The sequence below is a fragment of the Molothrus ater genome, chromosome 1 (genome assembly GCF_012460135.2).
Source record: "Molothrus ater isolate BHLD 08-10-18 breed brown headed cowbird chromosome 1, BPBGC_Mater_1.1, whole genome shotgun sequence".
NCBI classification, from domain to species: domain Eukaryota; kingdom Metazoa; phylum Chordata; class Aves; order Passeriformes; family Icteridae; genus Molothrus; species Molothrus ater.
In genome coordinates, this window is record NC_050478.2 from 84096278 (window position 1) to 84113602 (window position 17325).

Here is a 17325-nt window from a genome sequence, read left to right on the forward strand (position 1 = left end):
CTAAGATAGCTGTGATTTCCTTCTTTGTAAAATCTCATTTCTAGCTGCAGCATTATTTCCACTCAGGGAAATCACTCTACAACACCAAATATTTTCACATGCATTGAAACATGTAGACTACACAAGTCTGCGGATGTTTGCTTTGGCAAAGAATTGAACTTCCTCTGTTTCTCAGAATACAATGTAATTTTCCTCATTTATGTCTTCATTTAGGGGGGAAAAAAACCAACAAGAACCCCTCAAACACTTAAAAATCACATTTTAAAACCACCACAAACCAATGTTCATTTCTCCTCTACAGAAGTTTACAAAAAGGCAAAATTGACCTCCAGATTTTAATCTCATATTTGCGCATATCTTTTTAGTTAGAACCATACAATTAACATCTTAAACTCTTAATAATGTTCATTTGTTTTGTTAATTGTCAATTTCCTTGTGTAGAGATAGCCAAATTAAATTTCTAGTGCTTAGCACTAAGTCCTAGGCAATCACCTTGGCAGTCTTCTCAATTTAGAGAAAACAATATCTGATTATTTCCAGTGTTCTAACCCCTTCTATCAGCCTTCTCCTTCTGCAGGCACATAGAAAACCTGGGAAACATGGTTTAGGCAGCAAGTTCAGTGATAGTTTCTGATTCCTTTCCCATTCGATAGGTCCATGGAATGGCTTGGGTTAGAAGGGACCCTTAGCAATCATCTTGTTTGTGCCATGCCTTCCCACTGCCCCCTTCAAATTCCCACTCAAGGCAAGCTCTCTTCAGCACTTATGAACACCAGCCAAAAGCCCCTGAATTTCCACAACCTAAAGGCAGGAAGGGGGGGAAGAACAAAGTGGTACCCCAGTGTCAATTAGATCTATTACTAGGACTGTAGCATAACATGGTTCTACATCAAGTTATTGACCACAAATGTCAAATTTTATTATCCAAAATTACAAATAGATTCTGCTATGAAGACTTGTTTGAGGAACCCATCATGGCACACTGATTGTTAGCCACACCTGGAAGTGTCAGCAACATAGAGCTGAGCAGGGCTCAGGGGTTGTCTACTGGGTGTCGGTGTCAGGAGGCGAGAAATCATATTCTCATTAAGGCAGGCATACTGCAAAAAAAAAAAAAAGAGATGCCTATTTCTCCAAGTGACCTATGACAACTTTAAAGAGGATGGTGCCAGACTCTTTTCAGTGGTGCCCTGCAACAGGATGAGGAGCAATGGCCACAAACTGAAACACACAAAGTTGCACCTTAACATGAGGAAGAACTTCTTTACCTTGAGAATGGCAGAGCACTAGAACTCCTTGTCCAGGGAGGTTGTGGAGCCTCCCTGTCTGGGACAAAACCCCTCTGGATGTGTTCCTGTGTAACCTGCTCTAGGGGATCCTGCCTTGGCAGACGGGTTGACTGGATGATCTCAAGCTGTCCCGTCCATCCCTAAGAATTCCATGATTCTGTGAAAAATAGCTTGAAATAGCAGAGAACTTTTTTTTTTTTTAATTATTATACCCGTGACGTTTTCCCTTATTTTCTTATTTGGCTAAACAATGACTATACTATTAAGCCATAGAATTAGACCTGATTAACACAGCACATACTTTGTTAATTTTTCAATTTTTACCTTTTTAATTTAGGATCTGTGTAAGGTGGAGTTAGAAACAAAGTTTGAAAAGTGATGCAAACCCAGTTTCTAAATTAAGCACAGTGCTAGGGTCATTTTTCATCGCTCATTGAATGCCAGCTCTTCAGAAGTCTTGCTGCTCAAAATGATCTTTGTCTATTAACTTCCCCTAAATACCATGCCCAACAAAGCCTCATAATTACTTGACACATACTTTCTTCTTTAATGAGAGTCAAAGCTTACGATGACATCAGCCTGTTCTATTTGTCTGAGACTTGCAAGCCAGATGAAGTTTACTTACTGAGCATTGCAATCCTGCCAAAATTCAGGGCTGCATAGAACAGTATGTTCCGGCCCCAATGTCTTGCCAGTTTTCAATGAAGTGCTTGACAGAGACCACATGTGGAGGTCAATCGATGCTATCATGATCTCACCAGATGGTAAGTTGTGGTATCATTCCCAAGGCAGGTAGTATAGTCTGTTCAGAAACAGTTGGCAACTGAACCATGAACTCACAGCCAGAAGCAACTGGATTATTGCAAAAGATCAAGAATGCTATTGATGCTGGATAAAAGACTATTCCAGGAATTCTTCTTGCACATAATTCAAGGATTCAACTCTCAAGACATATGTTTTCTTGAAAAAAAAAATGGAAGTACTCCTGCCAAACAAATCTTGCATTTTTGCATGATTATTATGTTAAATTGTAATGTAAAGACACTGTAAGCTTACTTTGCTTGTGTTCTTGCATATATATTAAACATCACCAGGTAACTCCAACTTTGATGTCAATTCAGAGGTAACAGCTACACAGGTTAGAGTGTAAGACTGAAATACTTTTCACAAAACAACAGGAAAGTAGACCATGGAGGAACCTTACAAATTTTTATAATTACATTCTCCAATCCCTCTAAAATAACAGTCATCCAAGTCAAATTGTGAAGCACTCACCACTTCACAAAGTCCAGCCTTCAGTTAAAGCAGGTAAGCAATTTAAATCACCACTGAACTGACATTACTTCTATTTCCTGGACAAAGTTGCAAAAAACCTGTTTCTGAAACTGCAAAAAAACCCCACACAGTGGATTTCTCTTACAATGTAAAAATATATAATTTTAAATTCTTCTGGTGCAAAACCTGCTAATTGACTGTGAACATTATCTGAGTAAAGATTTTCTCAAAGGGTTGCTGCAAAATGAGTCTTATCTCCAACTGCACTTCTGAGAGGCTGTACCTTCTCACTAACGCAAAAACCTCTACTGAAATTCTGAGCTAGTTCCTAGTTCATACTGGCCAAGCTTCAGGAAAAAATATAATCAATTGTAGTTAATTGCTTCTTGACTGAGAAAGCTTAGACTCCTTTTAAATAGTTCATCACACTGTGACACCTTACTCTATTTAAAATTACAGGAAAAAAGAGTTGAAAGAAAAGGAGGGACAAAAAAGCAGCTGGAAAATAAGTTGCTGCCTAAAAAAAAGGGTTGCCATTTTATTAAAATGCTTTCTGCCACTCTCTTTTTTTAATGAGACACATGGTGTTAGTAAATAAATGTGCAGCAACACGAAGTTGAGCGTTAGGACCAATAAAGAGGATGGGTAGCAATTTGGACTGAAACAAGAGAATTTCTTTAGAGGTTTACAGAAGAAAATTCTGTAATACATTATTAAAATACAGCATACCTTTAACAGATACTCTTTGGAGATATTGAGAAAGTAGTCACTACACTGCATGTATCATTTAAGCTGTAGTTTTTAATAACTACATTAAAAGAATTAATGTGTTTAAGTGCGCATACACCAGAATTAATTTTTGGAGCTGTTTCTATCATAAAAAGAAGTACAAATTACTCCCTTTCTCTAGCAGCTTTTTTTAGCCTTCCTAAATTTCATGCTTTACATGACAGCAAGATAAGCCTTCAGCCATCATTGCACTTTACTCCTTTCTTTTAATTTGGGCCTGCATCATTTATCCAAACTAAAGTGCAGCTGTTAGCTAAATTAAGCATCCAAACTGCACAGCAAACATTATCTGATGTGCTGTCAGCTGGCTTCATCTTTGCTATCTGATTGTTGTTTTGTAAAACATGGACAAGTCTGGATATTTCTCATTCAGATAACTGAATGTCATGTTTAAAGTTCTTTAAAAAATGAACAAAACACCTTCAAATTGGAAATGAATTGTTGAGGTTTAATTTCTTAGTCATTTACCATGGTATAGGGCATTTTAAAGACCACAGCTTTTTTTACTACTCACTCTTGTTTCTACTAATTGGTTCTGTACACCTTGATAATGGTCTCTATAATAGGATAGCACTAACCAGGTTCAGCTCCAGTGGAAATATGAAATACATAAAGCCTTTCAGGTTTATGATTGTTTACAGAGACAATTGTTTCTATAAAACTTAATGTGCGTCATCACAAAATTTTATGTCTGTGAAGGGCAACAGTTTGAACAGGGCTTTTTTTGACAAGGCCATTAAGTGAAAGTCATTAAGAAAAGCTCCACCCTTATACACTCTTAAAAAAAGTGGATAGATGGAGGGAACACCAAAAGTGGATAGATGGAGAGAACACCCAAGATATTGACTTTCTATCTCCTGAAGGGTAGAAATATCATCATTTTCTAAGTAAAACAATAGCCCTGTCACTGCACAAGACAGAAGTGTCTCAACAGTTTCTTCCTCAGAGGATCTGCAACCTAGAGAGTGTATCTGACATGCACCTGGATCAGATACTGATTTGAAATGCAAAGGGATCACATCTTTCATGCTGCTTTTTATTTTGTCAATAAAAGGCACACATCTTGTAGAGTCCACTGGACATCACCCATACAGCTCCCAGTCACCTGTAATATGAGCTGTATAAGCCCATTTCAGAATATTGAGGAGCAGCCCAAGGGGCCTGCAAGTATGACCCTCAGAGTCCTGTGGGGCTCTGATCCTACAGTCACACTACGAAGTCATAAAATACATACCAGGCAAGTTGCTTTAGGGTTCATGGTGCAAAATTCTTATTGGTCCTATGATTTACTGGCAAAACTTCCAGCCCCATTCTGCAAATGCAGCTTTGTACTTAGGAACACAAAGACTGATGACTGGGAATAGCAATCAGAGGCAGCTGTTTCTGTTTTTAATGAGAAACATGTTTTTCTGGTCATCAAATTACCACTGATAAGAAGACCTAGTGAAGTCATCGTGTATGCTGCCAGTGACTTTTCTGGAGTGATATCAGATTATATGAGACAATCATTTGGGTATGGCTCTCTTCAGTATTCTCCAAAAATAGCTGCCTGTGTTAGATCAAGGGTTCTGCTCAGGCTTCTTTGTTAGACTGTGGCAGGTACCTACAGGAGCCAAAGAAGAGGAAAGGTATGTTTAATACTACCTTCTCCCAAATACTTTGTGGCCACCAACCAACTTCCTTTTATGGACTTCCTGATGTGATTTATCTTTCAAAATTCATAATAGATTTGTCATTCTTGCAGCATTTGTCCAGTCTCCTCTTAAGCCCATGTAAACTTTTAGTGTCCATAACAACCTTGGTGGACCAAGTCAATGAAGACCCATGTGCTTTGACTTTGGGAGTTTGCCTGTTTCCTATTAGCTCCAAATGCTCTTATAACAGCTGGCTGAAAAGTCAAATCTTTGTCCATAGTCTTCAGTGACTTTTTCAAGATGAAGAATCATGGTTTACTTAAGTTGCACCATTGACCCTGTACTAAACTACTCCACACCTTTGATCACCCTTGATGTTTTTCCATGAGTCTCATCCTATTCTGTAATATCCTTCTGAAGCAAGGAGAACACTGTTGTAGTATTTAAGATGGCATAAAAAAAGCTCACAATGTAGAGGTGTAATAAAACAATCTTTGTTACCCATTTTTCCTCTCCTAAATGCTAATCCTAATTTGATTTCCTTTTTTGATTGCTATTGAGCTTGTAGATGACTTTTTTAAAATAAAAATCCTAATCTGATCCTAAGATCTTCCTAATCAGTTACTGCCAGCAGAGAGATCAGTATCTTACAAGGTTTTAGGAAAAACTAAGAGTGGTATTTTCTCATGTATACCACTTCACCCTTCCCCACACTGAATTTAACTACTTCCATCTGCAAGTGCTCCCAGTGCACAGTCTCATAAGGTCTTCTAACTGTTGCTCTTCGTACTCAGTTTGGTCCTTGCTATCCAGATAACTCAAGTAGAAGCAACAAAATTTCTCACTGTTTCTGTTTCAGGTCATTTCTTAATATGATTGACATGGATGGTCAAATACTCCAAGGCTTCTGCAACATTTCACCACTAGATGAGCAGATCATTTAGTCCTAACCTGCAATCTCTCTCATATTTTCTTTTGTATCTGTTATTTAAGAGTTAGATGATCTTATTTATTGTGGAACTGAGACTTGGTTTCCTTATGAAATTCTTGATGAGGGAACCTGGAAGCTTTGTGGAAACCCAGACAGACTGTATCAACCAGATCACACCCATCTGCTTGCTGAATGCATCAAGAGCACTCTAAGGGAAAAAGCCCTGTAAAGCAGGGTTTCTCTTTTACTAAAGCTACATTTACCCTGTTCACTATCTTTATAAAGATGACAACTGGTTAAATTCTCTATTATATTTCCAGTAATTTTGCCAGTACATAAACCAACTAAGGAGGTTTGGTTTGTTTGGTTTTTTTTTTTTTTTTTTTAATTTCTCTTACTTTCCAAACAGCAACTATATCTTTCACCTATTTTTTCTGAACTTCTTCATGCCAGAATGTGGCATTGGCAGCATTTAGCAGTATTATTCAGTAATTTTTTTTTCTCTATTTCTTTGCTTTTCATAGTGGAGACTTACTACAGACACAGTTATTTTATACAATCTTTCCTACTGCAGATAGCAGTATGGTCTCTAGTGCATCATCTTGAGAATATTTCACACACCTGCTGCTCAGACAAAGGAACTACAATGTACTCCTCAGACAAAGAACTGAAGTGCACTCCTTATCTCTGTAATTGGACAAGCTTGATGGTCATTATCTGTCTGTGCCAGACCACTTAACCTGTGAAAAATGTCAAGCCAAGTTTAACTGTTTTACCATCCCAGACTAACAGGCTAAAGACTCTGGCCAAAGTGTACGACAAATTATTTCGATATGGCTCTATGAACAGAGGCAAAAGACCCCATGATACCCATAAACTCTCAACATCTACAGGAATGCATAAATGAAGTAAATTAGCTTCTAACTAAAATTCCAGGCAGAATGACTGGAAGAAAAGCACAAAAAAACCATAGATACTAAAAGCCTAATGGAAAATTTTTACCATGCAGTATTTACAGCCTTGTACATCCAAAATAAGCAACTGCTACGTGAATTTGGTGTGAAACACAGAAACAAATAAAAAAAAATATTATCTCCATTCTTAATTTGTTTATCAATAATTATTTGTTAATCTGTATTAACAGAGACACATAGCTACTCTTTGACCTTATCAAAACATTGCCCCATGTCAATCACATAAGAAGTCCTCAGCCTCTTAATTTGGCATCATACAGCAGTAAAAAGTGCACTCCAGCACCCAATATCCAAACTCTAATACAAAAAACTAGCTTCCTTCTTTAAGGCTTACATAACTTGGGTATTTGAACAGTGTTCCAGAGAAAGAGCATCTTTATTAAAGATTCAATATCTCTGCCTCATCAGAAAAATGCTGTTGAGAGATATCACATACTGCCTGAGAATTCTAACAAGTCTGCCACAAAGACTGGAGAAGATCACAGCTAACACTCATGACATCCTCAGTTAATGAACAAAGGCAAAGACACTTCTAAAAATAACATGCAGTATTCACATTTCAGGCCTCTGTGCACAAAAAGAAAATTTAAATCAGAACAATTGAAAAGGCATATAAACTCAGTCATTAGTTAACTTTAAATCAACATTTTAAACAAATTAAAAAGTCAGTCAAGTGTTCTTCCTCCTTGTTCTGAATAAATCCTGCTTTCATGTTCTCAGGGAACTTATAAAAACCTGAGAAGTGACCTAGAAGATACAATAGGTTGTAGAAATAAAAGACACATTTTGAAAAACAGCTTTTTCCTACAGCAAAATCTGATTCATTGCATCCTTCCTCAGAATGTGAAAAAATGTATCTGTTATTCTCAAAGGAGACTTCTGGATGCTCCACAGAAAAAAAAAAACCCACAAAGCAAAATGAAAATACATTCACAGAACACTTAAGGGAGAAAGGAAATGTGTCATAAGAAAAAGGTTGAGAAGACCTCACCCAGAAGACCTTTGAGTCAAGAGAAACCTCCCTTCCTCTCTAAAAGATGATAAAAAAAGCATGCATTCATATCTTGTTGACTTCTAGTAGACATTTCTGGTTTAGGTGTAACCTATGAAAGGGAGATAAGTAATCTGAAGCCATCCACCCTTTTGTTGGATTCTGGGCTTCTTATTAAAACAGAATACATCTGTCACATGTCCCCCACAAACTGCCCATTATCTTTTACAGAAGAAGTGAAATAAAGTATGAGGCAGAAGAGAAGAAAATACCTATAGCATAAACGTATCCTGCTGCAGTAAGTACAAAACCAAACCCCTCCAAGTATGACTGCAATACTTTCTATTAAAAATAGGGTCTACTAACCAGGTAAATCTAAACTAATTTGAAACTGTTCCTCTTGGGACACAGAACTCTGATCAGAGTGAAATTTAGACAATAATAAATTGCAGCAGATGCACAAAAGAAGAAGTAGATGAAAAGAAGCTGGTATGAGTACTGTGCTTCTATAGGTGATGTTAATTTAGACAGCTGGCTACAATAAATCTCAGTTCTGTAAGAAGCCATGGTAGGTGTTGTCATTCAGCTGTGACTTTTCTGTCCCTCAACTTCCCACAACTGCAGTGACTGTTGTTATCATGCTTCTCTTAAAAAATGTCAAATCTCATAGTTCAAGAAAATTTATGAGGAAAAAAGCTGCCATCCAGACAAACACAGGTTCTTCCTAAAGACTTGGCTGTTTCTCAGAGGGAAAGCCAACTGCAGGAGTATTATTATTTCAAATATCAGATTTATTAGAAATACCCAGGGACAAGGCAGATTCAAGACTCACAGGACACACAGAGAGCTCTACTGGTGGCATCCATACTGATACAGATGTACATGGCAAGAACTTACTCTACACTGTTCTACAGGATGCTTTGTGCTCATGGCTTTAAGGCTCAATTTGCAGCCACAGGGGAATATGTCATTTGGAAAACCTGAGGAGAACAACAGTGACAGTGTGATTTCATATCAATCAAGATTATCCCTGCAGCCAGCTAACCACAAATCTGTGGAATTAAGATTATACAGAAGCAAGGTGGATGAGTGGTTATCACTTTGTGCAAAAATGCATGAAAGATGACTGTGCAAAAAAACCCTGCTGTGCTGGGGGGAACATTACTGGAAGTAATTCTTGCTTTGCTCAGATTTTTGTATTAACAACCTCAATTTAAATTCCTTTGGTGACAGAAGGTGGCACATTGGAAAATAATATGATATTAAAATCACAGTGGCCAGATACTGAGTTGCTGAGCAACCAGACGTAGCTTCTGACATCTTAAAAGTTCAGAAAACATCAAGCTCCAGAATCAGCTTCCTAATTATGGACAGCTGAACTAACCATTTCTAAAAATCTTGGCCACCATTTAAAAATACATCTTAATTCTAAGGAAGATTATGAGTCACAGTTCCAAGAAGCTTCCAAGTCCATACCTGTAGCATACACACATACAAAAGGGGAATTAAAGAACTGAAAATTCAGGGACTGATTCTAAAAATTTGCACGAGTCTACAGTTTAATAACACTGAAAAAATTTAGTATGTTAATTATGATCCCAATATTAAATTATTCATACATTTCCTTTACTGCCTCTCCTTTATTTTTACTGATTGAAGATTATTCTGTGATTCTTGCTGGCAGAATTAATTCCAGGTATGTTCTCACTATATGCTGTGCTCATCTGCAGTGTCATTTCAAGTGTTTCAGGGGTGCCTGTAGATAGGTAAAAATTCAATGGCTTCCAGAAAGGACATTTCACTGGAGTATATTTTTCCTCCTTGCTAATATGCTCGACCACATAGGGAGGACCTAAGTTTTCAATCCCTGGTGTATTCTATTTATCTTGGTTTAAATATTAAAGGACAGTAAATATTACTGTAACATGAATTCTGCTGTGAGAAAAGCAACCCTACCAAAAGCACGAAAATGCTGCTAAATAGATAGGATGCCTAAGCCAGAGTCCTGCCACCTCTCCAACACTCCTGTCCATGACTGCCAGCAGAATCATCACTCTTTCAAGTGCAATATGCACTGGCAGCATACTTTGCAGGAGGCTGCTATGTCCAGCATAGAGGGAGACAGAGATGAGCACCCTATTTGGTGGTCAGTATAAGAGATCATCAATGAAGATGGCAGAAACATAGCAATTACTGAAAATATCTTCTACATAAGCAAGACATTTGGCAAATTTTTGTCTTGGGTATCTTATTTTCTCCAGGAAAGATATGAAAATCTCATTTACATTTTTTCCACATTATAATAATTATCTTAAAGCCAAACTTTTCATTTAGGCATAGAATTGGTTTATTTTAACTATGGACAATGGGAAAGAAAACTGTCAGAAATTATGAGAGTGGCTGTAGCTCTCTTTTGTCTCTCTTGCCTTTTTGTTCAAGTGAGTAAGACTCTTCAATGAGTCAGTTATAATTGGTGAGAAAATATCAGCCTTGATCAAACACTGGGTGCAAGCATTCTGCTCTAAAATATGGTCTTGACCAGTAATTCAAAGTCAACAACCATCCTCAGCAATCCAACATTGAGATCTAAATGGAGAAGAGAGGAATGTAAAAAGTAGGGCAAAAAACCCACAGTATACTATACATTAGTTTGTCAATAGCTACATACAGAAAACAACACAAATAAATAAATAAATCTGAAATAAATATATCTGAAAAATTTGTTGATTTTTAATACAACCTTCTAAAAGTGCAGCTTAAGAAAGGAGAGGACCTCCTTGCTTCATAAGCATCAAACCTCCTGGATTTTGTCCAGGAATTGTTATATACCCTAGCATTTTGAAGATTATTTTTTCAAGTGACTTCTCATTATTCTAAATAGCATCATTTGGAATATGTTTAAGAAAAACAGGGGTGAAGTCTCCAGGGAAGAAATCTGTAGACTCCTTTCTTTGACCCTGCAAACTCATTTGCGAACTACTTAGTGCATGTTCAGCACACTCTGAACAGACATTAATATTTTCTAGGGTAGATTTAAAATGGTTGCAGAGGGAACCCTACCTTTAAATAGATATGGAAAACTAATGTTGTTTCACTAAAAAGTAAATAAATTTACTGCAGGGGCCTTATCCACAAGGAGATAAATTACCCTAAGCCCTACAGGAACAAAAGCTGTAAGACAGTAAAATTATATTGCAATAAGTCCCCTATGCAGAAAAATGAGTGCAGAAAATCTAAATGTACATCATAAACTAAAACACCCCAGTCTTCATACATATGGAAATTTTTGTTTGGGACCACTAGGCAGGGAGATGACATATATGTAACCCTAAAGAATAATTTATACCTGGAACATAACAATGGCTTAAAAATAACAGGCTTATTGGTTTGGAAAGTTAAAGGTGTTCATAACAGCTACAGTACTTTATTTCCTATACAATTTTATGGAACCAGACAGATAAAAAAGAAAAAACCTTCTGAAAGTTCAGAATATCACCTTTTTCATTTTCTATTAGTGTGCTAGCTTCACTGGAAACAAACATGTTCCCCTTTTGCAGGATCTTCCTGTTAGTAACAGTTGCACATAAATAAAGTTTTCTAAACAAACATCTTATCTTTTTATGGAAGGAAGTCCATTAATAAGGAATTGACGTCCTTCCTTGAAAAAAAAGATCATTGCTAATTCTTTCCCATAAACTAAAGAAATAAACTTACACCCTGAGATTTTTTACTCTATTTTCACAGAAAACTGGCTTGTCTGCACGTAGATAAAATGGAACTATTTGGGTTTTCTTATAAACAATATCTCCGTTGCTACTTTGCCCCATAATACTGAATAATGAATTTCTTCCCTCAGTTTTTGATTGCTTTATGGAACTTGTGCCTTATTTCCATTCTACTCCATTCCTGTTAAAAGTATATGGCAGCCTTTGAGCAACTTTCAGCCTGGGAGCTTCAGAAAAACACCATAACTTTCTAACATTTTGACCTAGGCCATTATTTCCAGAAAGATATCCTTTACTTAACAAATGCAGCCAAATACACTCTAGCACCTTTACTGTGGTCTTCACTGACTTTGTCAGCTACAAAGGACATTTCTTTTGCCCAAAATGAACTCTGTTATGGAAAATCCTCTGACACAACCTTCATCTTCTTCCCTTCTTCACCATAACTTTTCCTTCAGACTAAGAGAATTTGAAGTTGATACTGTACTGTATACTACTTGCAAAATATAAACCACAGACTTTTCTACCCATGGCTTCAGAAAACCAGCATTTTAACCTATTTAACCTAATGCTGAAAATAGAAATGTTAGTATGTTTAAGGAGAGTTGAGATTTACAGTGTAATTGTACATCCCAATTTAGAATCTCAATGCCATACTGCAAGGAGTTCAGCCAAAGAGAATGGCAGAATAATGTAGTCTGTGATTATCCTGTGAGTATAAACTCAGGAGTCAGAATGCCACAATAAAAATTTTTGCATGAAAAAATGTATTTACCTTAAACACATTAACTCTGGGGGACAAAAGGAACCTCATAAAAATATTTACATAGGAATTTCAAAAGGAAATTTTAAGAAAAAAATTGCACAAGTTAATAGAAAAATGCTATTATTTCTCTTGCATAAATGCTTATTTCTCTTCAGCTGTATCTATAAATAAGTGCTATTTCAAGGCATCTATCCCAATTTTGAAAGATGAAACACTACTATGTTCCAGCAATCACACTTAGATAACCTAAGAATGGGAAAATAAAAAACCACAATCCTTTACCAAGAGTGTGCATCAACTTTTCTTACGGAATGCTTCACTTGAGAAGGTGTTTAACATATGTCTTAATGTAGATAAATAAGAGAGTGACAGGGAGTGAGACTGAGCACCAGGCTCCTCTCCTCTTCTTCTGTAGTGAACTCAAAGATTCCTTTCTGACTCCATTTTGTACTAGAACAGTTTGCTTTCCAAAGATCAGTCTGCTGTAGAGGTGACAAGTCCTGAGCAGGTAAGAGCCAGTCCACATTACACAGCTTTGGTGATATTGGTTCCTTGCATTCTTTGGCCTCCCTATATAACTTTACATGCTGATTTCTACAGTTTATCTTTAGACTACAGTTCTATTGCTGGTGGAACCAGAAGACTTTGCAAGTTTAGTAACACACACCTGAGTGTCACTATAAAAGCAAGAGCAATTTCTTCTTCTGTTAGCTCTATTCTTTTCAAAGACTTAGGTTCTCAGAAAGGTTTCCCCCCATTTCTGTTTAATTCTCAATAATGTACTGCGGAACAATGACCTTTTATAAAAACAAAACCAGAGCATTGCTTTAAAAGGTCACATAGTCACTCAGAAAACAGAGTAGATATTCTGGTATCCCATGGCAGAACTGGAAACAGGGATACAGGTGATAGCTTGAAAAGTATCCGGACAAAACAGTATGCTGAAGGTTTTTGTCACTTGTTAGAACTTTCACCTGTTCTCCAGGACTGCCCTGGATTCAGTAAGGATACCTTATAAAATTTACAGCTTTTCTGCCTTACTTTTTCTTTACCCTCCTTCTCTTAGCATATTGCTTCATAAACCTTTTCTGATTTAGAATGGTTCTTGACAGGGCAGAAAGCTTGGGGCAGTCTCAAGAGAGCTCAGTAAATGTGTACAAAACACTAAGACCTTTGATAATTTTATCTTGTAAGATGGGAGTTTTGGTCAGCTGTAGCTAACAGCTGACCGAAATACCTGTGAATGGCTTTAGGACTGCTGAATGGATGGATGGTACCCAGCACAGCAAAGAAAGGAGCCCATCCAGCAGTGTCACTGTTACCTGTGCTGCTGTCCTCTCTTGTCCCTTCACCTCCACGTTCGGCAATACCGGCGTTGCAACTGGTGGAGGAGGTGCTCTGCGCTTTTTCACTTCTGGGTTTGCTGTCATTCCAGAGATGTTACCAAGGGACAGTGATGAACCCAGGCTACTGGAACGAGAATTCACCGAAGGGGAATTTGGTGCTGTGGAAAAACCCTGTAAATGGATTAACATCTTGTATTAAACTCACTCTTTAAAAACAAAGGGAAAGAAAGAAGAAAAACAAGACACATCTGGTTACCGTTTAAACAATGATATGAATAATCATGTATGTTCCTCTGCCAAACCTGCTGAATTGCAAACTCTAACTTTTGGAAACTTCCAAAGGTCGACTGGAACAAAGCTTACAGGCAGTATTAATAAGACAGGAGGCATGATAAGCACCTACTGTGGTTTAACAGTAGTATTGATGGGAACACTGCTGCTGCTTGCTATTTAAAATTTAAAGTTCACATCAAGACTCGTAATTACAGTTATCCAAATGCATTTGCAGTTGCATTTAAATTACAAGTGTTACACATTTCTGGAAGCAAGATTTACTCTTAAATGAGAACACTGTATTAATAAAATGCTGTCAGTGTCTCAGGCTTGTCTATTTTGTTCTCAATCTCCCTGATACACCTGAGTCTTCTCCGCAGATTTACATAAGAGAAATTCTGCTGCCATTAAACTATTTCCAATTTATATGCACAATCACGCATAATCACTTACAACTTACTGAAAACAACCATTTAACTTGGTGAAAAGAAGTCCTACTGACAGACACCACTCTGGATTCTAACAGGCCCAGATGAGAGGAGAAACAGAAAATTCAGAATTTCCTTACTGTTAAAAATTACTTTAGTTCTCATTGAAAACTTAACAAAATCATTGGAAAAAGTTTAATGCATTTCAGAATCTTAATACATTTGTATATTAATATGCAAACAGAAACATATGCAGTCACATAGTAGCAAATCTACAAATACGAAAGATTAGAACTAGGATTCCTTGAAAATGTGCATTTTAACTTTAGTCTTTACTCTTAAATTCGATACCTATTTTTTACTCTGCTAATAAAAATCTTGCAAAAAGATTTTTTTTTCCCCTCAAAATCTGAGTCACCTTCTCCTTTTTTTAATTAAGAGAACCTTCTATATTAAACTGAAGATTTTACTTTTTAATTAAGTTATTTGACTGTAACTTCTTCCCAGAAATATCTTCTGTGGAATCACCACTGATACCACCTCACCATGACCTGGAGCTGAATAGCTCTTCTGGAAACATAGGCTGATGAGCATGGTTGATAATGCTGTTCTTATCACAACAAAACATGCTACCACAATTTCAAAACTCTCCAATCAAGGACATATAGCTCTCTGGTGGAATTTTGTCCAAAACCACAGAATACATACTGGCAGGAAACTTAAAGGCCACCCCAAATGCCATTACTTTCAAAAAAAGAAAGATAATTTCTTTCCACAAGTGCCAAGTGCAAGCTTTGGTAAAAAATGGAAAACACAGGCCAGCAAGATGAAAACCACAATTCATTTAGTTTTAGGACCATTGAGGAAGCACTGATAAAGCATAAAGAGCTAAAAAAAAAGAGCAGTGCAAAAATATGTATAATACAGGCTCCTTTACTTCCTGGGAAAGTTCCATGCTCCATAGATTGCTGTGAAAGCAACTGAGATGCAAACAGATTTGTGCCTTGTCCTGCATTTACTGTGTGTGTGATGTGAATTACTGACCTAGATGCTTTTGTTAACTTTTATGTTGCACACTACACAGCACACTTCATCTTGGAATAATGTATTTAGCACAAGTGGAGTATGCTACCAGTCTTCTCTGACTGAAAGCAGTGTTTGCTGCATCTTTTTCATCACTAATTTCTCTGAATTGAGTGGCATCAATAGTATCTTTACCCTTCTAGGAAAGGAAGAAAAAAAGGTTGAAGTAGAAGGTATTGTTTAAAAGATTAAGTATAAAATTATAGAGAAGTAGTCTTGGCCCTGTATCTTGGGCAGTGGAAAAAATAATGATCACATCTGTAGGCTAAAAGTTTTAAATCATTATCAGTGCATACTGTACAAGGTCCTATCAAATAAAGTTTATTTACTCCTACAGAAACAACGGGTTCATGAAGGGAAATAGAGTCTCCTCTTTTCGCACATTTACAAAACAACTGAACAAAACAATTTCAAAGTGGGTTCTGCAGGTATGCTTTGACTCTATTAATCCTTTAACCTTCTAGATAAAAGGGTGGAGAAATTTTAGACAAAGATGTATGAAAATAATAAAAAAACCCCAAGACTTCCCTCTTAGCACTAAAAATACAGAGTGCTAGTAAGACGATAGGCTGTAACCAGTTTAAAATGAATATTCAATCTTATTTCAAGATCTTGCGGCAGTAGAGCTATCAAAATCCTTTTCCAAGTTACAGGTCATTGGGAAGGAACACAGTGATGAACAACTAAACAAGTTAAAGCTGCTTTGTCCTGTTTTTAAGCTTGGATTTCCTAACAGAAGATACAAGGGGAAAAAAAGGTAATACTTCCATGAAACTATAAGTACTTTTTAATAAAAAGACTTGAATGATAGAAAAAAACCCCAACTTTGCAAGTTTATCTATTTTTTCTTTTCCAAGTCCAACCTTTATATCAAGCCTATTATTCCATTACTGAGCATTTCAAGAATGCTCATGTAAATAGCCTTGCCCTAAAACAAAAACTTGCCACAGCTTCCAGAGGAAGGGAATGAGGACAGTTTTGAACTAGTTTGGAAAGCCCTCTCATGCAGCAACAAGAGCTTTGCCTAACTGGAGTCAGACCTTCAAATTCTCCCATGTGTGTAGTCATTTTCATTAGCTTTAAGAGAAAAAACAAAACCCCGGACACAAAACACTGACACAAGCGATTATGGTATGACTTGTCCTTTGTTGTAAAACTAATACCAATAGACAACACCTAACCCAGCTTTTATATTTTACCTTGGGTTAGATGCAATGTAGTTCATTTCCAAATCACAGGATTTTGGAGGTTTGTTTTTCAGGCAGTTTAGCAAGGCAAAGGCAACTATTAAGAGCATACAACATTAATCAAGCAAAATTGCAGGGACATGATATCTACATGCCAAATACTCTAACCATCTCTCATTTCTTGTTTTTCTAATTTGTTATCAAAGAAACAATTGAATTTCTGAAATGACAGCAGTGTAAGTGAGGAAAGTCAAGCTCAGGAATTGAAGCCAATGTTGCTGGCTAAAAAAAAGTTAGCCCCATTTCATTTGACAAACAGTTTAGCACGAATACTCTGCTTAGATTCCAAATCAGATTCCAAATCAGTACACAGAATCCATGTGCTTCACAAGGGGGAAAAAAAAAGAAAAAAGGAAAAAAGAAAAAATAAATTAATAAGAGAAAAGTCATGGAAACCAATTATATAAAGAGCTTTCAAAACTGTCTCAACTTGCAAAATCACAGTCTAAGACACTAGTGTCAGAGCACTTTGTTACCAGTTCAAACAGCAATTAATTAATGTGAACTAGAAAGAAAAAGAAGCAGTTTGATTTGGGGTTGTTTTTTCCCCCGAATTAAAGCAAACCCAGTACAA

General features: G+C 36.8%; 1 protein-coding gene across 2 annotated transcripts in view; it reads right to left on the reverse strand.

The window, feature by feature from the left end:
- LOC118701433 (protein cordon-bleu-like) overlaps positions 1 to 17325 on the reverse strand; it is a 119881-nt gene that overhangs the window by 14542 nt on the left and 88014 nt on the right. For both annotated transcript variants that reach the window (XM_054515072.1, XM_036406056.2), the window contains one exon: positions 13697 to 13891. In XM_054515072.1, the coding sequence (XP_054371047.1) occupies positions 13697 to 13891 (195 nt within the window). The remainder of the gene's footprint in view (positions 1 to 13696; positions 13892 to 17325) is intronic.